The sequence below is a fragment of the Scyliorhinus torazame genome, chromosome 4 (assembly GCF_047496885.1).
Source record: "Scyliorhinus torazame isolate Kashiwa2021f chromosome 4, sScyTor2.1, whole genome shotgun sequence".
Taxonomy (NCBI): Eukaryota; Metazoa; Chordata; class Chondrichthyes; order Carcharhiniformes; family Scyliorhinidae; genus Scyliorhinus; species Scyliorhinus torazame.
Genome location: NC_092710.1, coordinates 351,908,098 through 351,935,110, shown reverse-complemented (window position 1 = coordinate 351,935,110; position 27,013 = coordinate 351,908,098). Strand labels below are relative to the sequence as shown.

The window sequence follows — 27,013 nt, the reverse complement described above, 5'->3', positions numbered from 1 at the left end:
CCGATTTTTTTGAAGGAGGAGAGGATGTGTGTGAGCGTTGCGGGGGGCGGGCCCGCGAATCACATTCATATGTTTTGGTCCTGTTCAAAGCTAGGGGAGTACTGGGAGGAGGTGTTTAGGGTAATTTCCAAGGTGGTGCATGTGAAGCTGGACCTTGGTCCCCAGGAGGCCATATTCGGGGTGTCGGACCAGCCAGGGTTGGAAACTGGAGCGGAGGCAGATATCACAGCCTTCGCCTCGTTGATCGCCCGAAGGCGGATCCTGCTGGGATGGAGAGCAGCCTCTCCACCCAGTGCCCTGGCGTGGCAGGGGGACCTGTTGGAATACTTGACCCTTGAGAAGGTTAAGTTCGAACTGAGGGGATGCTCGGAGGGGTTCTACAAGTCATGGGCACTATTTATTATGCACTTTCAAGAACTGGATAACATCGAACATTAGTTGGGGGGTGGGGGGGGGGGGGGGGGGGGGGGGGGGCTGTGTAGATTAAGGGCGACTATGGGTAATCCCTGATTCCTTTTTGTCATTTGTTTATGTAAACATGTGGGCTGAGGTTTGGGGGTTGGTGGGCGGATGGGATCGTTGTTATTATGGGGATTGACATATCTTGCTGACTATTGTTGATGGGTGTAAATGTGGGAGAAAATGTGAAAAAGGAGGAAAATAAAAAAAAAAAATTAAATTTAAAAAAGGCCTTAAAAGCCTCATTCACTTTCCCTGCCCTCCGCACCGTAGTTCCCCTGCCATCTTGGACTCCACCTATTTCCCTCGCTGCCATCCTCTTACGGAGCTGGTGTGCCAGCAACCGGCTCGCCTTCTCCCCATATTCGTATATCGCCCCCTGTGCCTTCCTCAACTGTGCCTCTGCCTTCCCTGTAGTCAACAGGTCAAACTCCGTCTGGAGACTGTCTCTCCCTGAGCAGTCCCTCATCCCGAGCCTCTGCATAACTCCTGTCCACCCGTAAAATCTCCCCCACTAACCTCTCCCTTTCCCTGCCCTCTCTCTTCACCCTGTGAGCCCTGATGGAGATAAACTCTCCCCTGACCACCGCCTTCAGCGCCTCCCATACTACTCCCACCTGCACCTCCCCGTTGTCGTTAGCCTCCAGATACCTTTCAATACACCCCCGCACACTTCCTCGTCTGCCAGCAGTCCCACATCCAACCTCCACAACGGGTGTTGGTCCCTCTCCTCCCCCAACTCCAGCTCCACCCAGTGCGGGGCATGGTCTGAAATGGCTATGGCCGAATACTCCGTTCCCTCCATCTTCGGGATCAATGCCCTGCCCAGAACAAAAAAATCTATCCGGGAGTAGGCCTTATGAACGTGGGAGAAAAAAGACAATTCTCTGGCCAAAAGCCTGGCAAATCTCAACGGATCTACTCCCCCCATCTGATCCATAAACCCCCTAAGCACCTTGGCCGCAGCCGGCCTCTTTCCCTGTCCTAGATCTGGAACGATCGAATGCTGGGTCCAGCACCGTGTTAAAATCCCCACCCATTATCAAACTCCCTACCTCCAGGTCCGGAATACGCCCCAACATCCGTTTCATGAATCCAGCATCGTCCCAGTTTGGGGCATATACATTCACCAGTACCACCTCCGTTCCCTGCAACCTACCACTCACCATCACGTATCGACCTCCCTTGTCCGCTACTATGTTCTTGGCCACAAACGACCCCCTTTCCCACAAGTATTGCCACCCCTCTATTCTTCGCATCCAGCCCCGAATGGAACACCTGTCCCACCCATCCCTTCCTTAACCTGACCTGATCTGCCACCTTCAGATGTGTCTCCTGAAGCATGATCACGTCTGCCTTCAGTCCCTTTAGGTGCGCGAACACTCGGGCCCTCTTAACCGGCCCATTTAGGCCTCTCACATTCCACGTGATCAGCCGGATTGGGGGGTTATCTACATACCCCATCACCCCCCCGCCGACTAGCCATCTCCTATCTTAGGCCAGTCCCGTGCTCGCACCTCCCGTACCCTCCAGTCCCCCAAGCAGGGGACCCCCGACCACCTCTTCCATTTTCAGTTCCCCTCGGACAGTGCAGCAGCAACCCTAAACTTTAGGAATTTTAATCAGGACTCTACTCACATCCCCATCCATCATCCCACCCATGCAATATTCTTTACCCATATTTACAACCCCCTGTACAACCACATCTCCTCAGTTCGAGTCCAATTTTTCCATCTGAATAAAGGTCCAAGTCTCTTCTGGCGTTTCAAAATAATGGTGTCGGTCCTGATAAGTAACCCACAGTCGCGCAGGCTGCAGAATGCCGAACCTGGCTCTTTTTTTTAATGCAGCACCGCCTTGGCTCGGTTGAAGCCAGCTCTCCTCTTTGCCACCTCCGCGCTCCAATCCTGGTATACTCGGATCACCGCGTTCCCCCATCTACTGCTCCGCACCTTCTTGGCCCATCTCAGCACACTTTCTTTGTCCGCGAAGCGGTGGAACCTTGCCACTATCGCCCTTGGCGGCTCATCTGCCTTGGGTCTCCTCGCCAGGACCCGATGAGCTCCTTCCAGCTCCAGGGGGGTCGGAGAGGCCTCCGCACCCATCAGCAAATGGAGCATCGTACTCACGTACGCCCCGGCATCAGCTCCCTCCACTCCTTCGGGAAGACCCAGAATCCAGAGGTTGTTCCTTCTCGACCTGTTCTCCAGGACCTCAATTCTCTCGGCCCACCTCCTGTGCACCGCCTCGTGCGCCTCCATTTTTACCGCCAGGCCCAGGACCTCGTCCTCGTTGGTATTCACTTTCTCATTCACCACACGAAGCTCCACCGCGAGGGTCTTCTGGGTCTCCTTCAGCCCCTTGATCGCCAACCGCATCGGCGCCAGCACCTCCTTTTTCAGCTCCTCCACACATCGCTTGAGGAACTCCTGCTGGTCTGGCCACCATGCTGCTCGCTCTCCGCCCTCCGCCACCTTGTTTATTCCCCCTCGTTTTGGTCTCTGCTCCAGGGCCTCTTTCCTCGTCGCTCCACCGCTGATCTCTGACATATATTGTGAGGGGGGACCTCACTGCACCTTCCCACACGGGATTAAATCAAAACAGCTCCGTTGGGGCTCCTCTGGAGAGCCCGAAAGTCCGTAGTCGCGGGAGCTGCCGAAACCTGCGGCTTAGCTCCGCATCGCCGCAACCGGAAGTCTCTGTTAGGCTTTCTTGACTGTTGTATCAACGTGAGTGAACCATCTCCACTTTGGAGGTGGAGGAATTAATATTTATGGAAAGGGTCACTAATCAAGTGGGATGTGTTGTCCTGGACGGCATCGAGTTTCTGGTGTATTGGAGCTGCACTCATCCAGGCAAGTGGAGAGTATTCCATCACACTCCTGACTTGTACCTTGTAGATCTTGGGCAGGCTTTGGGGAGTTGGGAGGTGAGATACCTGCTGCAGGGTTCCTAGCCTCACACCTGCCCTTGTAGCCACAGTATTTATGTGGTTAGTATAGTTTAGTTTCTGGTCAATAGTAAACCCCAGAATATTCAGTGATGGTAATACCATTGAATGTCATGAGGTGATGATTTGATGGCCATGGCTTGTCACTTGTGTGGCACGAATATTACCTACCACAGCCCAAGCCTGGATATTATCCATGTCTTGCTGCATTTAGGCATGAACTGCTTCAGTATGAGGTGTCGCGATTGGTATTGAACATTATACAATCATCAGCGAACATCCCACTTTTGATCTTATGATGGAAGGAAAGTCATTGATGAAGCAGTTGAAGATGGTTGGGCCTAGGACACTCCTACAGTGATGCCCTGAAACTGAGATCATTGACCTCCAACCACCACATAGACAGTTGGAAAGTAAGATGTGAAGAGGATATAAATGAGCTGCAAATGAATATCAATAAGTTAGTGAGTGGTCAAAGATCTGACATATGAGTAAAAGGGGAAAGAAATGTAAAATTCTCCAAATAAAAAAGAAGCATGTTTTCTAAATGCAGAGAGATTGCAGAGCTCTGAAATGCAGAGGGAACTGGCTATTCCAGTACATGAATCACAAAAGACTAATACTAATCTTTTCATTGTCACAAGTATTTTCATTTCATTTCAAGTAGGCTTAGATTAACACTGCAATGAAGTTACTGTGAAAAGCCCTTTGTCCTGCCAAATCGCTGAGATGACTTGATGCCTGCATGCCTTAGTGCAAGTTCCTTGGTTAGTGTAGGGGGCATCATGAAGCCATCGATCACTGTCAGTTCCTGTTGAGCCCTCAATGTCTCTGAGTTTGCGTGCATATTAAATGCAACATAAGTGTATAAATGCATCAAAATAGTGCCAGTTGTGCCAATGACACTCAAACACCTCGACAACAAGGACACCTACGTGAGACTGCAGTTCATAGACTACAGCTCCGCCTTCAACACCATTATCTCGACAAAACATAACCAAACTCTTCAATGTCGGACTTGACCCCTCCCTGTGCAGCTGATTCCTTTTTTTTTTGAAATAATATTTTATTGAAAATTTTTGGTCAACCAACACAGTACATTGTGCATCCTTTACACAACATTGTAACAATACAGATAATAATGACCTTTTTAAGTTTAAACAAAAACAACAACAAATAAATAAATATTAAATAACAAAAAAATAAAAACTAGCCCTAATTGGCAACTGCCTTGTCTCAGGCCACACCCCCCATCCCCCCCCCCCCCCCCCCCCCCCCCAAGTCCTGGGCCGCTGCTGCTGCCTTCTTTGTTCTCCCCTATCTAGCTTTCCGCAAGATATTCGACGAACGGTTGCCACCGCCTAGTAAACCCTTGAGCCGACCCCCTTAGGACGAACTTAATCCGCTCTAACTTTATGAACCCCGCCATATCATTTATCCAGGTCTCCACCCCCGGGGGCTTGGCTTCTTTCCACATTAGCAATATTCTGCGCCGGGCTACTAGGGACGCAAAGGCCAAAACATCGGCCTCTTTCGCCTCCTGCACTCCCGGCTCTTGTGCAACCCCAAATATAGCCAACCCCCAGCTTGGTTCGACCCGGACTCCTACTACTTTCGAAAGCACCTTTGTCACCCCCATCCAAAACCCCTGTAGTGCCGGGCATGACCAAAACATATGGGTATGATTCGCTGGGCTTCTCGAGCACCTCGCACACCTATCCTCCACCCCAAAAAATTTACTGAGCCGTGTTCCAGTCATATGTGCCCTGTGTAATACCTTAAACTGAATCAGGCTTAGCCTGGCGCACGAGGACAACGAGTTTACCCTGTTTAGGGCATCTGCCCACATCCCCTCCTCAATCTCCTCCCCTAGCTCTTCTTCCCATTTCCCTTTTAGTTCGTCCATCATAGTCTCCCCTTCGTCTCTCATTTCCCTATATATATCCGACACCTTACCGTCCCCCACCCATTTCTTTGAGATGACACTGTCCTGCACCTCTTGTGTCGGGAGCTGCGGGAATTCCCTCACCTGTTGCCTCGCAAAAGCCCTCAATTGCATGTACCTGAATGCATTCCCTTGGGGCAACCCATATTTCTCGGTCAGCGCTCCCAGACTCGCAAACTTCCCATCCACAAATAGATCTTTCAATTGCGTTATACCTGCTCTTTGCCACATTCCATATCCCCCATCCATTCCCCCCGGGGCAAACCTATGGTTGTTTCTTATCGGGGACCCCCCCAGTGCTCCGGTCTTTCCCCTATGTCGTCTCCACTGTCCCCAAATCTTCAGTGTAGCTACCACCACCGGACTCGTGGTATAGTTCCTTGGTGAGAACGGCAATGGGGCTGTCACCATAGCCTGCAGGCTGGTCCCCCTATAGGACGCCCTCTCTAATCTCTTCCACGCCGCTCCTTCCTCCTCTCCCATCCACTTACTCACCATTGAAATATTAGCGGCCCAATAATACTCACTTAGGCTCGGTAGTGCCAGCCCCCCCCTATCCCTACTACACTGTAAGAATCCCTTCCTCACTCTCGGAGTCTTCCCGGCCCAAACAAAACCCATGATACTCTTTTCTATCCTTTTGAAAAAAGCCTTCGTGATCACCACCGGGAGACACTGAAACACAAAGAGGAATCTCGGGAGGACCACCATCTTAACCGCCTGCACCCTCCCTGCCATTGACAATGCTACCATATCCCATCTCTTGAAATCTTCCTCCATCTGTTCCACCAACCGCGTCAAATTTAGCCTGTGCAATGTGCCCCAATTCTTAGCTATCTGGATCCCCAGGTAACGAAAGTCTCTTGTTACCTTCCTCAACGGTAGGTCTTCTATTTCTCTACTCTGCTCCCCTGGATGCACCACAAACAGCTCACTCTTCCCCATGTTCAATTTATACCCTGAAAAATCCCCAAACTCCCCAAGTATCCGCATTATTTCTGGCATCCCCTCCGCTGGATCCGCCACATATAGTAGCAGATCATCCGCATATAAAGATACCCGGTGTTCTTCTCCTCCCCTAAGTATTCCCCTCCATCCCTTGGAACCTCTCAGCGCTATCGCCAGGGGCTCAATCGCCAGTGCAAACAGTAATGGGGACAGAGGACATCCCTGCCTTGTCCCTCTATGGAGCCGAAAATATGCCGATCCCCGTCCATTCGTGACCACACTCGCCACTGGGGCCCTATACAACAGCTGCACCCATCTAACATACCCCTCTCCGAACCCAAATCTCCTCAACACCTCCCACAGATAATCCCACTCCACTCTATCAAATGCTTTCTCGGCATCCATCGCCACTACTATCTCCGTTTCACCCTCTGGTGGGGCCATCATCATTACCCCTAACAACCTCCGTATGTTCGTGTTCAGCTGTCTCCCCTTCACAAACCCAGTTTGGTCCTCATGAACCACCCCCGGGACACATTCCTCTATTCTCATTGCCATTACCTTGGCCAAGACCTTGGCATCTACATTGAGGAGGGAGATTGGTCTGTAGGACCCGCATTGTAGCGGATCCTTTTCCTTCTTTAAAAGAAGCGATATCGTTGCTTCTGACATAGTCGGGGGCAGTTGTCCCCTTTCCTTTGCCTCGTTAAAGGTCCTCGTCAGTAGCGGGGCGAGCAAGTCCAAATATTTTCTGTAAAATTCAACTGGGAATCCGTCCGGTCCCGGGGCCTTTCCCGTCTGCATGTTCCTAATTCCTTTCACCACTTCTTCTACCGTGATCTGTGCTCCCAATCCCATCCTTTCCTGCTCTTCCACCTTGGGAATTTCCAGCCGATCCAAAAACTCCATCATTCTCTCCCTCCCATCCGGGGGTTGAGCTTCATACAATTTTTTATAAAATGTCTTAAACACTTCATTCACTCTCTCCGCTCCCCGCTCCGTCTCTCCATCTTCGTCTCTCACCCCCCCTATTTCCCTCGCTGCTCCCCTTTTCCTCAATTGGTGTGCCAGCAATCTGCTCGCCTTCTCTCCATATTCATACTGTACACCCTGCGCCTTCCTCCATTGTGCCTCTGCAGTGCCTGTGGTCAGCAAGTCAAATTCCACATGCAGCCTTTGCCTTTCCCTATACAGTCCCTCCTCCGGTGCTTCCGCATACTGTCTGTCCACCCTCAAAAGTTCTTGCAACAACCGCTCCCGTTCCTTACTCTCCTGCTTCCCTTTATGTGTCCTTATTGATATCAGCTCCCCCCTAACCACCGCCTTCAACGCCTCCCAGACCACTCCCACCTGAACCTCCCCATTGTCATTGAGTTCCAAGTACTTTTCAATGCATCCCCTCACCCTTAAGCACACCCCCTCACCCGCCATTAGTCCCATGTCCATTCTCCAGGGTGGACGCCCCCTTGTTTCCTCCCCTATCTCCAAGTCTACCCAGTGTGGGGCATGATCCGAAATGGCTATAGCCGTATATTCCGTTCCCCTCACCCTCGGGATCAATGCCCTACCCAACACAAAAAAGTCTATGCGTGAATAGACTTTATGGACATAGGAGAAAAACGAGAACTCCTTACTCGTAGGTCTACTGAATCTCCACGGGTCCACCCCTCCCATCTGCTCCATAAAATCCTTAAGCACCTTGGCTGCTGCCGGCCTCCTACCAGTCCTGGACTTCGACCTATCCAGCCTTGGTTCCAACACCGTGTTAAAGTCTCCCCCCATTATCAGCTTTCCGGTCTCTAGGTCTGGGATGCGTCCTAGCATTCGCCTCATAAAATTGGCATCGTCCCAATTCGGGGCATACACGTTTACCAACACCACCATCTCTCCCTGTAATTTGCCACTCACCATCACGTATCTGCCCCCGTTATCCGCCACTATAGTCTTTGCCTCGAACATTACCCGCTTCCCCACTAATATAGCCACCCCCCTGTTTTTCGCATCCAGCCCCGAATGGAACACCTGCCCTACCCATCCTTTGCGCAACCTAACCTGATCTATCAGTTTCAGGTGCGTTTCCTGTAACATGACCACATCTGCTTTAAGTTTCTTAAGGTGTGCGAGTACTCGTGCCCTCTTTATCGGCCCGTTAAGCCCCCTCACGTTCCACGTGATCAGCCGAGTTGGGGGGCTTCCCACCCCCCCCCCCCCCTTGCCGGTTAGCCATCATCTTTTTCCAGCTTCTCGCCCAGTTCCCACGCAGCTGTATTTCTCCCAGACGGTGCCCCCCCGCCCATCCTTTCCCGTACCCACTCCCCCCTTTCCCCAGCAGCAGCAACCCAGTAATTCCCCCCCCCCCCCCCCCCACTAGCGTAATTACTCCCCCCATGTTGCTCCCAGAAGTCAGCAAACTCTGGCTGACCTCGGCTTCCCCCCCCCCGTGATCACGGCTTGCACCGTGCGGCGCCCCCTCCTTCCTGCTTCTCTATTCCCGCCATAATTATCATAGCGCGGGAACCAAGCCCGCGCCTCTCCCTCGGCCCCGCCTCCCATGGCCAACGCCCCATCTCCTCTCCCTCCCCCCATCACCACCTGTGGTAGAAAGAAAAGTTACCATACCGCAGGATTAATCATACAATCCCTCTTCGCCCCCCCCCCCCCCCCCCCCCCACTCGTCCCACCACTTTGTCCAAACGTTCATTTTCGTAGTCCAATCATTCCAATTTTTCTTCTACAATAAAAGTCCACGCTTCATCCGCCGTCTCAAAGTAGTGGTGCCTCCCTTGATATGTGACCCACAGTCTTGCCGGTTGCAGCATTCCAAACTTTATCTTTTTTTTGTGAAGTACCGCTTTGGCCCGATTAAAGCTCGCCCTCCTTCTCGCCACCTCCGCACTCCAATCTTGATAGACGCGGATCACCGCGTTCTCCCATTTACTACACCGAGTTTTCTTCGCCCATCTAAGGACCATTTCTCTATCCTTAAAACGGAGGAATCTCACCACTATGGCTCTGGGAGCTTCTCCTGCTCTCGATCCTCGCACCATAACTCGGTATGCTCCCTCCACCTCCAACGGACCCGTCGGGGCCTCCACTCCCATTAACGAGTGCAGCATCGTGCTCACATATGCCCCGACGTCCGCCCCCTCCACACCTTCAGGAAGGCCAAGAATCCTCAAGTTGTTCCTCCTTGCGTTATTTTCCAGTGCCTCCAACCTCTCCACAGATCGTTTCTGGTGTGCCTCCTTTATCTCCGACTTCACCACCAGGCCCTGTATATCGTTTTCATTCTCTGCTGCTTTCGCCTTCACGACCCGAAGCTCCTGCTCCTGGGTCTTTTGTTCCTCCTTTAGCCCTTCGATCGCCTGTAGTATTGGGGCCAACAACTCTTTCTTCATTTCCTTTTTTATCTCCTCCACGCAGCGTTTCAAAAACTCTTGTTGTTCAGGGCCCCATATGAAACTGCCACCTTCCGACGCCATCTTGGTTTCTGCTTGCCTTCCTTGCCGCTGCTCCAAAGGATCCGCTGCAATCCGGCCACTTTCCTCTCCTTTTTCCATCCGTGTCCAGGGGGAACACCCTTCTGGTTTACCGCACGGTGTTTTCAGCCGTTAAAATTGCCGTTGGGGCTCCTATCAAGAGCCCAAAAGTCCGTTTCACAGGGAGCTGCCGAAACGTGCGACTCAGCTGGTCATCGCCGCACCCGGAAGTCCGTGCAGCTGATTCCTTGACTTCCACACCAACAGACCGCAATCTTATCAGGATAGGCAAGAGCACCCTCCACAACAGTCCTCAGCACCGAGGCCCCACAAGGATGTGTGCTCAGTCCTCTACTGTACTCCCTATACACACGCGACTGTGTGGCAAGATTTAACTCCAACTCATAATCTATAGGTTTGCGGATGATACGACTGTGGTGAGTCGTATCTCAAACAACGGCGAATCAGTCTACAGAAGGGAGATAGATCACTTGGTTGTATGGTGTACCAAAAACAGCCTCTCCCTAAATGTCGGAAAGACCAAGGAACTGATCATCGACTTCAGGAAGCATAGCACAACCGCCCCCCCCACCACGGTCTACATCAATGGCTCCAAAGTGGGGATGGTTGCTAGCTTTAGGTTCCTGAGGGTCACCATCACCAACAGTCTGTCCTGGTTCACTCACGTTGATGCAACAGTCAAGAAAGCCCAACAACGTCTCTACTTCCTACGGGAGCTAAAGAAATTCTGCATATCTGCGTCGACTCTCTCAAACTTCTACATATGTGCCATAGAGAGCATCCGATCCGGCTGCATCACAGCCTGGTATGGCAACTGCTCAGCCCAAGATCGCAAGAAACTGCAGAGTGTGGTAAACTCAGACCAATGCATTACACAAGCTTGCCACCCTCACATTGATTCTGTCTACACCTCCCGCTGCCTCAGGAAGGCACAGTACGAAGTCTTACAACACCAGGTTAAAGTCCAACAGGTTTGTTTCGATGTCACTAGCTTTCGGAGCGCTGCTCCTTCCTCAGGTGAAGGAGCAGCGCTCCGAAAGCTAGTGACATCGAAACAAACCTGTTGGACTTTAACCTGGTGTTGTAAGACTTCGTACTGTGCTCACCCCAGTCCAACGCCGGCATCTCCACATCAGGAAGGCAGACAGCATTATCAGAGACCCCTCCCACCCAGGCATTGACTTCTTCCAGCCCCTTCCACCAGGTAGAAGGTTCAGAAGTCTGAAGGCCTGCACATCCAGACATAGGAGCAGCTTCTTCCCCACAGCTACAAGACTCCTCAACGACTCCCCCTCGGACTGATCTGTTCCCTGTAAGAACACTATTCACGACGCCCTATGCTGCTCTTGCTCATGTATTTGCTTTGTTTGGCCCCTTGTTCCGCACTGTAACCAATCACTTTGTCGATGTACCATTTGTCAGTGTACTCTGTTGATGTTTATTTTTTTTTGTCTACTATGTACGTACAGTGTACGTTCCCTTGGCCGCAGAAAAATACTTTTCACTGCACATCGATACATGTGACAAATCAAAATCAATACCTTTTAACAGAATAAAACACTAATTTCCAACCTAATAAAGACAGTTTGACTTGTCCAGTCGTACAGCTGGGCAGCGCAGAACCTCAATATGCATGTATGAACTTGCTGACTTGGCGTCGTAACTCGAAACTGAGTTGTAAAGTTGAAATGGGCATCAATTTAAAAACGTAATTTCTGTTTGTCATAACTCGAACATCGTAAAGTCGGGGACTGCCTCTATTTGGGTTTAGTGATTTCCCACACAATATGGCGTTACTTCTAAATTATCTTGGTTTTGGAAATTGAACAAAGGCAGTCTGGTATTCCAACGAGTTATTTGTTACTCACCCAAGAGTTTTGGCTGTTTTTAGTGAACGATTTTAGTTCTACAAGTGGTGATGCGTTGCATGATTTGTAGGTTGAAACATCAAGCAACTTTATTTAAGGATGTGTTTCATTTCCCAACGCACTATCACGAAGGAGATGTAGATGGTTTTGTCCATTGTACGGGCCAATATTTCTCGGGAATCCCGATGTTGTTTTGCATCCTTTTCTCATGGAATGTGACTGGCTTTTGCTCCTGGCTCACTAACACAATTCGGCCCAAAACTGACAATTTAACAGAAAGTTGGAGTAGATGCCAAATGCCTCTGGGGTGCCTGTGTCACCTGTTTGCTCAAATTTAGTTTATCTGTGTGATATTTATTTTGAGTTCCCTTCTGCTGTGCTGGTCAATTTGTAATTGAACAACATTAATTTCACAACTCAGTTCTGCAGCTGAGGATGTAAATTTTGTTAGTCGGCTGCACAATTGGCTCAATAACGCTCAATGTTGGCCAATTTAAGTAATTGTGGTTACAAAGTATTGTGAAAATTGTATACATTGTCGGATAGATGTTTTTTTCGTTTGGAGAATGGGGAGTATGGTGCTGTTCTCTAGTCGTAACTTGGTTGTGTAATTTCACTAATCGCGTGGCACGGTGGCGCAATGGTTAGCACTGCTGCCTCACGGCACCGAGGACCCGGGTTCAATCCCGGCACCGTTTCAGTGTGGAGTTTGCACATTCTCCCCGTGTCTACGTGGGTCTCACCCCCACACCCCAAAGATGTGCAGGGTTGGTGGATTGGCCACGCTACAAAAAATGCCCCTTGGAAAAAATGTTTTTTAAACCCACTGTAATCTTTCCCCTTTCTTTCTGATGTTTTCCATTTCATTTAACTTGCAGCACAAGATACGCAGGGAAATTGTAACTGACCAGTTGGGTGTCCCTTACAGTCTACGAACCAAGAAGGAAGAAGGGAAAGTTGTAGAACTGGAAACAAAAGATGACCATCTATATATAAAAAAACAAGTGGCCCGGACTCCAGAGTGGGAGTTTGGAGGACGCTTTGGTAAGACCAGATGATAGTTCGGAGATCTCCATTTTTTTCCCCCACCATTTCTCAAATGGGGTTTTCTTTAGCTAGACACATGAGCATGTGAAATTTATGCATAACTTTATTGTCACAAGTAGGCTCGCATTAACACTGCAATGAAGTTACCGTGAAAATCCCCTTGTCGCCACATTCCGGAGCCTGCTCGTGTACACGGAGGGAGACTTCAGAATGTCCAAATTACCTAACAGCACATCTTTCGGGACTTGTGGGAGGAAACCGGAGCACCCGGAGAAAACCCACCCAGACACAGGGAGAACATGCAGACTTCGCACATAAGTGGCCCAAGTGGGAATCGAACTTGGGACCCTGGTGCTGTGAAGCAACAGTGCTAACCACTGTGCTACCGTAACATCTGTCACACGGAAAAACCTAGAACTAGTTTGAGAATAAGGGGCTGCCAATTTATAATGGCCACGAGGAGGAATTTTGCCCCTCGAGGGTTGTGGATCTATTTAATTCTCTACCTCCGAGAGCTATGGATGCTAATAATAATGGCTTATTGTCCCAAGTAGGCTTCAATGAAGTTACTGTGAGAAGCCCCTAATCGCCACATTCCGGCGCCTGTTTGGGGAGGCCGGTACAGCTGGGCCATTGAATAAATTTAAAGCTGCAATTGACATTCTTAACTACTGGGGAATCTAGGATTAAGGAGAGCAGGCAGAAAAGTAGATGCCAAGGTCAGATCAGCCTTGATTTTAATGAATGATGGAACTGTCTCAAGGCCATATGGCCTACTTTAATGTTTCTGGCTTTACATTAGAAGTGGGTGAAGCTCTTTTCCAGTTATAGTATTCCTAAAGAGCTAATTGGGATTGCAGTCATGATTTTCACAATGAGCTAGATTTCCCTGTAGTTTCATTTCCTTCCTTTCCAGCATCTAAGTAGTATGTGAAACAAGAAGTTGAAATATAGTGTGTGTGTAAGATTTACTCTGATTATTCTTCTGGTTTATTAACCAAACCTTTGCTGACTGAAAAGCCAACAAGTAACACATCAGTCACTGGAGTGAAAGATGTACTTTTGCCCATTTAATGGCTGCAAACTAACATTTCCCTTTCTTTTAGGTGCCTTCTTCATAATTTTCTTTTTACCTATCACACTTGTTCTCTTGCTGTTGATGTGTGCACAAGAAGATGCCAGTGTTGTGAATTTCCCACCCCCGATTCCAGCCGTGCAGACATTATGGAGCAGCACTGCTCTGGGCATTTTTGTCCTGTGGTTCCTCTTTCAGGCTCTGCTCTACCTACTGCCTGTTGGAAAGGTAATTCAGGTTACAGCTCAGCAGTGTTATAGAAGTATTGTGAGCAGATAGGGCAGCGTTTTGGAGTGGCAACAAAATTCTGCACATTTGTGGCTGTTTCCTGCTTTTTTTACAACCATACATTGTTGATTACCATGGATGGAACTACACAATTTGCAGCTAATAGCTGTTCTTTTGGACAGTTCAGTTTTTGTTGGGAGAAATTGACTATATTAATGTTTCACTCATATTAGACCCAGATGACCATAGGCTGCTTTTCCCTTTTTGAGGTGGAGAGTGGTGGTGATTTAACCTGAGGATCATCACACCTTAGACGAGGGGAAAGGTCAAGAAGGCCAAATGAGTAACCTCAGCCGGTACGGCTTCAGAGTAAGGCCTGTCAACTCAGAAACCTAACTACTTAACCAAGAGCTCATGATCAAACTCATTGTATTTTGGTCACTCACTTGATCCTGGCATTTGACGTTGTATGAGTTTTAGGAGTTTTATTTTCTTTTGATTTCCCCGAGGGACTAAGTGGAGAAATGGCATTGAAATGAAGCATGACATAGTAACCACTGATAATTTTATCTTTTACTTAATAAATGGATGCAATCCAAATGTAGTGTAGGGAAACTATTGGAGAAAATTCTGAAGGAGGGCATCTGTCTCCACTTGGAGAGGCAAATTTGTTCAGGGATAGTCAGCATGGCTTTGTCAGAGAGAGAGGTCATGAGGGAGGTTTGATCAGGAATAGGCAGCATAGCTTTGTCAGAGAGAGAGATCATTCGGGAGGTTTGATCAGGAATAGGCAGCATGGCTTTGTCAGAGAGAGAGATCATTCGGGAGGTTTGATCAGGAATAGGCAGCATGGCTTTGTCAGAGAGAGAGATCATTCGGGAGGTTTGATCAGGAATAGGCAGCATGGCTTTGTCAGAGGGAGGTCATGCGGGAGGTTTGATCAGGAATAGGCAGCATGGCTTTGTCAGCGGGAGGTCATGCGGGAACGTTTGATCAGGAATAGGCAGCATGGCTTTGTCAGAGAGAGGTCATGCGGGAACGTTTGATCAGGAATAGGCAGCATGGCTTTGTCAGAGAGAGGTCATGTGGGAAGGTTTGATCAGGAATAGGCAGCATGGCTTTGTCAGAGAGAGGTCATACGGGAGGTTTGATCAGGAATAGGCAGCATGGCTTTGTCAGAGAGAGAGGTCATGTGGGAAGGTTTGATCAGGAATAGGCAGCATAGCTTTGTCAGAGGGAGGTCATACGGGAGGTTTGATCAGGAATAGGCAGCATGGCTTTGTCAGAGAAAGGTCATGCGGGAACGTTTGATCAGGAATAGGCAGCATGGCTTTGTCAGAGAGAGGTCATGTGGGAAGGTTTGATCAGGAATAGACAGCATGGCTTTGTCAGAGGGAGGTCATACGGGAGGTTTGATCAGGAATAGGCAGCATGGCTTTGTCAGAGAGAGGTCATGCGGGAACGTTTGATCAGGAATAGGCAGCATGGCTTTGTCAGAGAGAGGTCATGTGGGAAGGTTTGATCAGGAATAGGCAGCATGGCTTTGTCAGAGGGAGGTCATACGGGAGGTTTGATCAGGAATAGGCAGCATGGCTTTGTCAGAGAGAGGTCATGCAGCAAGGTTTGATCAGGAATAGGCAGCATGGCTTTGTCAGAGGGAGATCATGCAGGAAGGTTTGATCAGGAATAGTCAGCATGGCTTTGTCAGAGAGAGAGATCATGCGTGAGGTTTGATCAGGAATAGGCAGCATGGCTTTGTCAGAGAGAGAGGTCACGTGGGAAGGTTTGATCAGGAATAGGCAGCATAGCTTTGTCAGAGGGAGGTCATACGGGAGGTTTGATCAGGAATAGGCAGCATGGCTTTGTCAGAGAGAGGTCATGCGGGAACGTTTGATCAGGAATAGGCAGCATGGCTTTGTCAGAGAGAGGTCATGTGGGAAGGTTTGATCAGGAATAGGCAGCATGGCTTTGTCAGAGGGAGGTCATACGGGAGGTTTGATCAGGAATAGGCAGCATGGCTTTGTCAGAGAGGTCATGCAGCAAGGTTTGATCAGGAATAGGCAGCATGGCTTTGTCAGAGGGAGATCATGCAGGAAGGTTTGATCAGGAATAGTCAGCATGGCTTTGTCAGAGAGAGAGATCATGCGTGAGGTTTGATCAGGAATAGGCAGCATGGCTTTGTCAGAGGGAGAGAGGTCATGAGGGAGGTTTGATCAGGAATAGGCAGCATGGCTTTGTCAGCGGGAGATCATGCGGGAGGTTTGGTCAGGAATAGGCAGCATGGCTTTGTCAGAGGGAGGTCATGCGGGAGGTTTGATCAGGAATAGGCAGCATGGCTTTGTCAGAGGGAGAGAGGTCATGAGGGAGGTTTGATCAGGAATAGGCAGCATTGCTTTGTCAGAGGGAGGTCATGCGGGAGGTTTGATCAGGAATAGTCAGCATGGCTTTGTCAGCGGGAGGTCCTGCGGGAAGGTTTGATCAGGAATAGGCAGCATGGCTTTGTCAGAGGGAGAGATCATGCAGGAGGTTTGATCAGGAATAGGCAGCATTGCTTTGTCAGAGGGAGGTCATGCGGGAGGTTTGATCAGGAATAGGCAGCATGGCTTTGTCAGAGAGAGAGATCATGCGGGAAGGTTAGCAGGAATAGTCAGCATGGCTTTGTCAGAGAGCGATCATGCGCGAAGGTTTGATCAGGAATAGTCAGCATGGCTTTGTCAGAGAGAGGTCATGCGGGAGGTTTGATCAGGAATAGGCAGCATGGCTTTGTCAGAGGGAGATCATGCAGGAAGGTTTGATCAGGAATAGTCAGCATGGCTTTGTCAGAGAGAGAGATCATGCGGGAGGTTTGATCAGGAATAGTCAGCATGGCTTTGTCAGAGGGAGGTCATGCGGGAGGTTTGATCAGGAATAGGCAGCATGGCTTTGTCAGCGGGAGATCATGCGGGAGGTTTGATCAGGAATAGGCAGCATGGCTTTGTCAGAGGGAGGTCATGCGGGAGGTTTGATAAGGAATAGGCAGCATGGCTTTGTCAGCGGGAGGTCATGCGGGAAGGTTTGATCAGGAATAGGCAGCATGGCTTTGTCAGCGGGAGATCATGCGGGAGGTTTGATCAGGAATAGGCAGCATGGCTTTGTCAGCGGGAGATCATGCGGGAGGTTTGATCAGGAATAGGCAGCATGGCTTTGTCAGAGGGAGGTCATGCGGGACGTTTGATCAGGAATAGGCAGCATGGCTTTGTCAGAGGGAGGTCATGCGGGAGGTTTGATAAGGAATAGGCAGCATGGCTTTGTCAGCGGGAGGTCATGCAGGAGGTTTGATCAGGAATAGGCAGCATGGCTTTGTCAGAGGGAGGTCATGCGGGAGGTTTGATCAGGAATAGGCAGCATTGCTGTGTCAGAGGGAGGTCATGCGGGAGGTTTGATCAGGAATAGGCAGCATTGCTTTGTCAGAGGGAGGTCATGTGGGACGTTTGATCAGGAATGGGCAGCATTGTTTTGTCAGAGAGAGAGATCATGCAGGAGGTTTGATCAGGAATAGGCAGCATTGCTTTGTCAGAGGGAGGTCATGCGGGAGGTTTGATCAGGAATAGGCAGCATGGCTTTGTCAGAGAGAGAGAGCATGCGGGAAGGTTAGCAGGAATAGTCAGCATGGCTTTGTCAGAGAGAGATCATGCGCGAAGGTTTGATCAGGAATAGGCAGCATGGCTTTGTCAGCGGGAGGTCATGCAGGAGGTTTGATCAGGAATAGGCAGCATGGCTTTGTCAGAGGGAGATCATGCGGGAGGTTTGGTCAGGAATAGGCAGCATGGCTTTGAGAGAGAGATCATGTGGGAGGTTTGATCAGGAATAGGCAGCATGGCTTTGTCAGAGAGAGGTCATGCAGGAAGGTTTCATCAGGAATAGTCAGCATGGCTTTGTCAGAGGGAGGTCATTCGGGAGGTTTGATCAGGAATAGGCAGCATGGCTTTGTCAGAGGGAGATCATGCGGGAGGTTTGGTCAGGAATAGTCAGCATGGCTTTGTCAGAGGGAGGTCATGCGGGAGGTTTGATCAGGAATAGTCAGCATGGCTTTGTCAGCGGGAGATCATGCGGGAAGGTTTGATCAGGAATAGGCAGCATGGCTTTGTCAGAGAGAGATCATGCGGGAGGTTTGATCAGGAATAGGCAGCATGGCTTTGTCAGAGAGAGGTCATGCAGGAAGATTTGACCAGGAATAGGCAGCAAGGCTTTGTCAGAGAGAGAGATCATTCGGGAGGTTTGATCAGGAATAGGCAGCATGGCTTTGTCAGAGAGAGGTCATGCGGGAACGTTTGATCAGGAATAGGCAGCATGGCTTTGTCAGCGGGAGGTCATGCGGGAGGTTTGATCAGGAATAGGCAGCATGGCTTTGTCAGCGGGAGGTCATGCGGGAACGTTTGATCAGGAATAGGCAGCATGGCTTTGTCAGAGAGAGGTCATGCGGGAACGTTTGATCAGGAATAGGCAGCATGGCTTTGTCAGAGAGAGAGGTCATGTGGGAAGGTTTGATCAGGAATAGGCAGCATGGCTTTGTCAGAGAGAGGTCATGCAGGAAGGTTTGATCAGGAATAGGCAGCATGGCTTTGTCAGAGAGAGAGATCATGTGGGAAGGTTTGATCAGGAATAGGCAGCATGGCTTTGTCAGAGAGAGAGATCATGCGGGAGGTTTGATCAGGAATAGGCAGCATGGCTTTGTCAGAGGGAGATCATGCAGGAAGGTTTGATCAGGAATAGTCAGCATGGCTTTGTCAGAGAGAGAGATCATGCGGGAGGTTTGATCAGGAATAGGCAGCATGGCTTTGTCAGACGGAGGTCATGCGGGAGGTTTGATAAGGAATAGGCAGCATGGCTTTGTCAGCGGGAGATCATGCGGGAGGTTTGATCAGGAATAGTCAGCATGGCTTTGTCAGAGGGAGGTCATGCGGGAGGTTTGATCAGGAATAGTCAGCATGGCTTTGTCAGAGGGAGGTCATGCGGGAACGTTTGATCAGGAAAAGGCAGCATTGCTTTGTCAGCGGGAGGTCATGCGGGAGGTTTGATCAGGAATAGGCAGCATTGCTTTGTCAGAGGGAGGTCATGCGGGAGGTTTGATCAGGAATAGGCAGCATGGCTTTGTCAGAGAGAGGTCATGCGGGAACGTTTGATCAGGAATAGGCAGCATGGCTTTGTCAGAGGGAGGTCATGCGGGAGGTTTGATCAGGAATAGGCAGCATTGCTGTGTCAGAGGGAGGTCATGCGGGAGGTTTGATCAGGAATAGGCAGCATGGCTTTGTCAGCGGGAGGTCATGCGGGAGGTTTGATCAGGAATAGGCAGCATTGCTTTGTCAGAGGGAGGTCATGCAGGAGGTTTGATCAGGAATAGTCAGCATGGCTTTGTCAGCGGGAGGTCATGTGGGAAGGTTTGATCAGGAATAGAACATAGAATATAGAACAATACAGCGCAGTACAGGCCCTTCGGCCCACGATGTTGCACCGAAACAAAAGCCATCTAACCTACACTATGCCATTATCATCCATATGTTTATCCAATAAACTTTTAAATGCCCTCAATGTTGGCGAGTTCACTACTGTAGCAGGTAGGGCATTCCACGGCCTCACTACTCTTTGCGTAAAGAACCTACCTCTGACCTCTGTCCTATATCTATTACCCCTCAGTTTAAAGTTATGTCCCCTCGTGCCAGCCATATCCATCCGCGGGAGAAGGCTCTCACTGTCCACCCTATCCAACCCCCTGATCATTTTGTATGCCTCTATTAAGTCTCCTCTTAACCTTCTTCTCTCCAACGAAAACAACCTCAAGTCCGTCAGCCTTTCCTCATAAGATTTTCCCTCCATACCAGGCAACATCCTGGTAAATCTCCTCTGCACCCGCTCCAAAGCCTCCACGTCCTTCCTATAATGCGGTGACCAGAACTGTACGCAATACTCCAAATGCGGCCGGACCAGAGTTCTGTACAGCAGCAACATGACCTCCCGACTCCGGAACTCAATCCCTCTACCAATAAAGGCCAACACTCCATAGGCCTTCTTCACAACCCTATCAACCTGGGTGGCATCTTTCAGGGATCTATGTACATGGACACCTAGATCCCTCTGCTCAGCCACACTTTCAAGAACTTTACCATTAGCCAAATATTCCGCATTCCTGTTATTCCTTCCAAAGTGAATCACCTCACACTTCTCTACATTAAACTCCATTTGCCACCTCTCAGCCCAGCTCTGCAGCTTATCTATATCCCTCTGTAACCTGCTACATCCTTCCACACTATCGACAACACCACCGACTTTAGTATCGTCTGCAAATTTACTCACCCACCCTTCTGCGCCTTCCTCTAGGTCATTGATAAAAATGACAAACAGCAACGGCCCCAGAACAGATCCTTGTGGTACTCCACTTGTGACTGTACTCCATTCTGAACATTTCCCATCAACCACCACCCTCTGTCTTCTTTCAGCTAGCCAATTTCTGATCCACATCTCTAAATCACCCTCAATCCCCAGCCTCCGTATTTTTTGCAATAGCCTACCGTGGGGAACCTTATCAAACGCTTTGCTGAAATCCATTGATCAGGAGTAGGCAGCATGGCTTTGTCAGAGGGAGGTCATGCGGGAGGTTTGATCAGGAATAGGCAGCATGGCTTTGTCAGAGAGAGGTCGTGCGGGAGGTTTGATCAGGAATAGGCAGCATTGCTTTGTCAGAGGGAGGTCATGCGGGAGGTTTGATCAGGAATAGGCAGCATTGCTTTGTCAGAGGGAGGTCATGCGGGAGGTTTGATCAGGAATAGGCGGCAGGTCATGCAGGAGGTTTGATCAGGAATAGGCAGCATTGCTTTGTCAGAGGGTGGTCATGCGGGAGGTTTGATCAGGAATAGGCAGCATGGCTTTGTCAGAGAGAGAGAGGTCATGCGGGAGGTTTGATCAGGAGTAGGCAGCATGGCTTTGTCAGAGGGAGGTCATGCGGGAGGTTTGATCAGGAATAGGCAGCATGGCTTTGTCAGAGAGAGGTCGTGCGGGAGGTTTGATCAGGAATAGGCAGCATTGCTTTGTCAGAGGGAGGTCATGCGGGAGGTTTGATCAGGAATAGGCAGCATTGCTTTGTCAGAGGGAGGTCATGCGGGAGGTTTGATCAGGAATAGGCAGCATGGCTTTGTCAGAGAGAGAGATCATGCGGGAGGTTTGATCAGGGATAGTCAGCATGGCTTTGTCAGAGAGAGAGGTCATGCGGGAGGTTTGATCAGGAATAGGCAGCATTGCTTTGTCAGAGGGAGGTCATGCGGAAGGTTTGATCAGGAATAGGCAGCATTGCTTTGTCAGAGGGAGGTCATGCGGGAGGCTTGATCAGGAATAGGCAGCATGGCTTTGTCAGCGGCAGGTCATGCAGGAGGTTTGATCAGGAATAGGCAGCATTGCTTTGTCAGAGGGTGGTCATGCGGGAGGTTTGATCAGGAATAGGCAGCATGGCTTTGTCAGAGAGAGAGAGGTCATGCGGGAGGTTTGATCAGGAATAGGCAGCATGGCTTTGTCAGAGGGAGGTCATGCGGGAGGTTTGATCAGGAATAGGCAGCATGGCTTTGTCAGAGAGAGGTCATGCGGGAACGTTTGATCAGGAATAGGCAGCCTGGCTTTGTCAGCGGGAGGTCATGCAGGAGGTTTGATCAGGAATAGGCAGCATTGCTTTGTCAGAGGGAGGTCATGTGGGAGGTTTGATCAGGAATAGGCAGCATTGCTTTGTCAGAGGGAGGTCATGCGGGAGGTTTGATCAGGAATAGGCAGCATTGCTTTGTCAGAGGGAGGTCATGCGGGAGGTTTGATCAGGAATAGGCAGCATGGCTTTGTCAGAGAGAGAGATCATGCGGGAGGTTTGATCAGGGATAGTCAGCATGGCTTTGTCAGAGAGAGAGATCATGCGGGAGGTTTATTCAGGAATAGGCAGCATGGCTTTGTCAGAGAGAGATCATGCGGGAGGTTTGATCAGGAATAGGCAGCATGGCTTTGTCAGAGGGAGATCATGTGGGAAGGTTTAGAACATAGAACATAGAAAATACAGCACAGAACAGGCCCTTCGGCCCACAATGTTGTGTCGAACCTTTGTCCTAGATTAATCATAGATTATCATTGAATTTACAGTGCAGAAGGAGGCCATTCGGCCCTTTGAGTCTGCACCGGCTCCTGGAAAGAGCACCCTACCCAAACTCAACACCTCTACCCAACACCAAGGGCAATTTTGGACATTAAGGGCAATTTATCATTGGCCATTTCACCTAACCTGCACATCTTTGGACTGTGGGAGGAAACCGGAGCACCCGGAGGAAACCCACGCAGACACGGGGAGGACGTGCAGACTCCGCACAGACAGTGACCCAAGCCGGAATCGAACCTGGGACCCTGGAGCTGTGAAGCATTGTGCTATCCACAATGCTACCGTGCTGCCCTTAAGAACAAATAAATCTACACTGTATCATTTTACCGTAATCCGTGTACCTATCCAATAGCTGCTTGAAGGTCCCTAATGTTTCCGACTCAACTACTTCCACAGGCAGTGCATTCCATGCCCCCACTACTCTCTGGGTAAAGAACCTACCTCTGATATCCCTCCTATATCTTCCACCTTTCACCTTAAATTTATGTCCCCTTGTAATGGTTTGTTCCACCCGGGGAAAAAGTCTCTGACTGTCTACTCTTATCTATTCCCCTGATCATCTCATAAACCTCTATCAAGTCGCCCCTCATCCTTCTCCGTTCTAATGAGAAAAGGCCTAGCACCCTCAACCTTTCCTCGTAAGACCTACTCTCCATTCCAGGCAACATCCTGGTAAATCTTCTTTGCACCTTTTCCAAAGCTTCCACATCCTTCCTAAAATGAGGCGACCAGAACTGTACACAGTACTCCAAATGTGGCCTTACCAAAGTTTTGTACAGCTGCATCATCACCTCACGGCTCTTAAATTCAATCCCTCTGTTAATGAACGCAAGCACACCATAGGCCTTCTTCACAGCTCTATCCACTTGAGTGGCAACTTTCAAAGATGTATGAACATAGACCCCAAGATCTCTCTGCTCCTCCACATTGCCAAGAACTCTACCATTAACCCTGTATTTCGCATTCATATTTGTCCTTCCAAAATGGACAACCTCACACTTTTCAGGGTTAAACTCCACCTGCCGCTTCTCAGCCCAGCTCTGCATCCTATCTATGTCTCGTTGCAGCCGACAACAGCCCTCCTCACTATCCACGACTCCACCAATCTTCGTATCGTCTGCAAAATTACTGACCCACCCTTCGACTCCCTCATCCAAGTCATTAATGAAAATCACAAACAGCAGAGGACCCAGAACTGATCCCTGCGGTACGCCACTGGTAACTGGGATCCAGGCTGAATATTTACCAGTTTGATCAGGAATAGGCAGCATAGCTTTGTCAGAGGGAGATCATGTGGGAAGGTTTGATCAGGAATGGGCAGCATGGCTTTGTCAGAGGGAGGTCATGCCTAACAAATTTGATTGAATTTTTTGAACATGTGACCAGGTTTGTAGATGAGAGTAGTGCAGTAGATGTAGTTTACATGGATTCCAGCAAAGTCTTTGACAAGGTCCCACATGTGAGACTTGTATAAAGAAGGCAAATCATAGAATTTACAGTGCAGAAGGAGGCCATTCGGCCCATCGAGTCTGCACCGGCTCTTGGAAAGAGCACCCTACCCAAGGTCCACACCTCCACCCTATCCCCATAACCCAGTAACCCCACCCAACACTAAGGGCAATATTGGACACTAAGGGCAATTTAGCATGGCCAATCCTTTGGACTGTGGGCGGAAACCGGAGCACCCGGAGGAAACCCACGCACACATGGGGAGAATGTGCAGACTCCGCACAGACAGTGACCCAAGCCGGGAATTGAACCCGGGACCCTAGCGCTGTGAAGCAATCGTGCTATCCACAATGCACATGGGATATAGGATAACTTGATAAGTTGGATTAAAAATTGGCTTGGCTGTCGGAGACTGTGGCCAGTGGTATACCACAGTGGTCTGTGCTGGGTTCCCTATTGTTTGTCATTTATGTAAATGATATAGATTACAATGTGGGGCGTAGGATCAGTAAATTTGCGGATGACACAAAGATTAGCCGGGTGGTTGAGTGTTTTGGGTGACAGGAAGATATCGACAGGATACATAGATAAAAATAGGAGCAGGAGGAGGCCTTTAGGCCCTTCGAGCCTGCTCCGCCATTCATGGCTGATCATCCAACTCAATAGCCTGATCCTGCTTTCTCCCCATAGCCTTTGATCCCATTCGTCCCAAGTGCTATTACCAGCTGCCTCTTGAATATATTAAATGTTTAGCATCAACTCCTTCCTGTGATAATGAATTTCACAGACTGCCCGCTCTTTGGGTGAAGAAATGTCTCCTCATCTCTGTCCAAAATAGTTTACCCTGAATCCTCAGACTGTGACCCCTGGTTCTGGACACTACCACCATTGGGAACATCTTCCCTGCATCTACCCTGTCTAGTCCTGTTAGAATTTTATACGTCTCTATGAGACCCCTCTCATTCTTCTGAACTCCACCGCGAACAATCCCAAACTAGTCAATCTCTCCTCATATGACAGTCCTGCCATCCCTGGAATCAGTCTGGGAAACCTTAGCTGCACTCCCTCGAGAGCAAGAACATCCTTCCTCAGAAAAGGAGACCTGAACTGCACATAATATTCTAGGGACACATCCCTGCTTCTATACTCAACCTCTCGCAATGAAGGCCTACATACAATTAGCCTTCTTTACCGCCTGCTGCACCTGCATGCTTACCTTCAGCGACTGATTCACAAGGGCACCCAGGTCCTGCTGCGCACTCCCCTCCCAATTTACAACCATTCAGGTAGTAACCTGCCTTCCTGTTTTTGCTTCCAAAGTGAATAACCTCACACTTATCCAAATTATACTGATTTGCCCACTCGCCCAACCTGTCCAGATCTTGCTGCAGGATCTCTGCATCCTCGTCACAGTTCACCCTCCCACCCAACTTGGTATCATCTTCAAACTTTGGGATGTTACATTTTATTCCCTCATCCAAATCATTAATATATATTGTGAATAGCTGGGGTCCCAGCACCGATCCCTGTGGCACCCCACTGGATACTGCCTGTCAATTTGAAAAGGACGCATTAATTCCTAACTCTTTGTTTCCTCTCTGCCAACCAGTTTTCTATCCATCTCAGTACACTTCCCCCAATCCCATGCCCTTTACTTTTGAACAATAATCTCTTATGCAGGACTTTGTCAAACGCCTTCTGAAAGTCCAAATATACTACATCGACTGGCTCCCCCTTGTCAACTGTACTAGTTACATCTTCGAAGAATTCCAACAGATTTGTCAAATGGATGGCCAAATGGGCTGAAAAGTGGCAATACAAGGAAGTATTCAATGAATGGCCTGACACTGGGAAGTTCCGAGGAACAATGGGACAGTGACGTATTTGTCCATAGATCTCTGAAGGCAGAAGGGCTGGTTAATAGGGTGGTGAAAAAGGCACATGGGACACATGCCTTTATCAATCGAGGCATAGATTACAAAAGCAGGGAGGTCAAGTTGGAGTTGTACAGAACTTTGGTGAGACCACAGCTGGAGTACTGTGTGCAGTTCTGGTCGCCACAATATAGGAAGGATGTGATTGCACTGGAGAGGGTGCAGTGGCGACTCACCAGGATGTTGCCTGGGATGGAACATTTAATTTATGAAGAGAGGTTGGATAGGCTTGGGTTGTTTTCACTGGAGCAGAGAAGACTGAGGGGGTGACCTGATGGAGGTGTACAAGATTGAGGGGCATGGACAGGATGGATAGGGAGCAGCTGTCCGTATTAGTTGAAGGGCCAGTTACAAGGGGACAAACATTCAAGGTGAGGGCAGGACGTTTCAGGGGGACTTGAGGAAAAACCTCTTTACCCAGAGGGTGGGGACAGTCTGGAATGCACTGCCTGAGATCACGATCAAGACAGGTTGCCTCAAATCCTTAAAAAAGTACCTGGATGAGATTTGGCAGGTCATAACATTTAAGGCTATGGGCCAAGTGCTGGCAAGTGGGATTAGGTAAACAGGTCAGATGTTTTTCATGTGTCGGTGCAGACTCGATGGGCTGAAGGGCCTCTTCTGCACTTTATTATTTTGTGATTCTGTGAATCAGGAATTTTATTCCAACACCCCGGAGGAGACGAGTAATTTCATGAGAAACTACGGACTGGGAGGCTTGTGAGGATGGGAGATGCCAGTATGGGGAATGCGGGTGTGTGTGCCAGGCGGATTGTTGTATTTCCCATGTGTGTGTGTGTGGGGGGGGGGGGGGGGGGGGGGGGGGGGCAGCCTTGAATGAGGGCCAACATGCCAGCAGGCAGGCGAGTTAACGGGATTGCAGTGGGGGGACGATCCGGGGGGGATGGAGTGGGTTGGTTGTTTGTTAATTTGTTTATGGTTGATTACGTGGAATGTTCGGGGGTTGAATGGGCCGATTAAAAGGTCTTTGAATTTTCCCTCATTTGACGGGTTTGAAGGCGGACCTGGGGTTTCTTTAGGAGACATCTTGAAGTGGGGGACAAGACGAGGTTGAGGAATGGCTGGGTGGGGCAGGTATTCCTTTTGGGGTTGGTTATGAAGATGAGGGGGGTGGCAGTGTTGCTCCAGAAGAGGGTGGCTCAAGTGTTACCGAAGTTGCAAAACTTATTGGGTAGCAAACATTGCAATGCTTAGGAAATGGGCACTGGAGGAGCGGTCGGGGTGGGGTGGATGGAGGCAGCCTCATGTAAAGGGACCAGCTTGAGGGCACATAGAAAGATAGGAGCAGGAGGAGGCCATTCGGCCCTTCAAGCCGGCACCACCATTCATAGAAGTTACAGTGCAGAAGGAGGCCATTCGGCCCAACGAGTCTGCATCGGCTCTTGGAAAAAGCACCCTACCCAAGTCCACACCTCCACCCTATCCCCATAA

At 49.6% G+C, this 27,013-nt stretch overlaps 1 protein-coding gene across 3 annotated transcripts in view; it reads left to right on the top strand.

The window, feature by feature from the left end:
• Window positions 1-27,013, top strand: part of lbr (lamin B receptor) — a 147,833-nt gene that overhangs the window by 86,576 nt on the left and 34,244 nt on the right. For 2 of the 3 annotated variants that reach the window (XM_072500294.1, XM_072500295.1), the window contains exons 5-6: window positions 12,549-12,714; window positions 13,824-14,020. The exons of the other annotated variant lie outside the window; for it this stretch is intronic. In XM_072500294.1, the coding sequence (XP_072356395.1) occupies window positions 12,549-12,714; window positions 13,824-14,020 (363 nt within the window). The remainder of the gene's footprint in view (window positions 1-12,548; window positions 12,715-13,823; window positions 14,021-27,013) is intronic. 3 annotated transcript variants of the gene reach the window in all.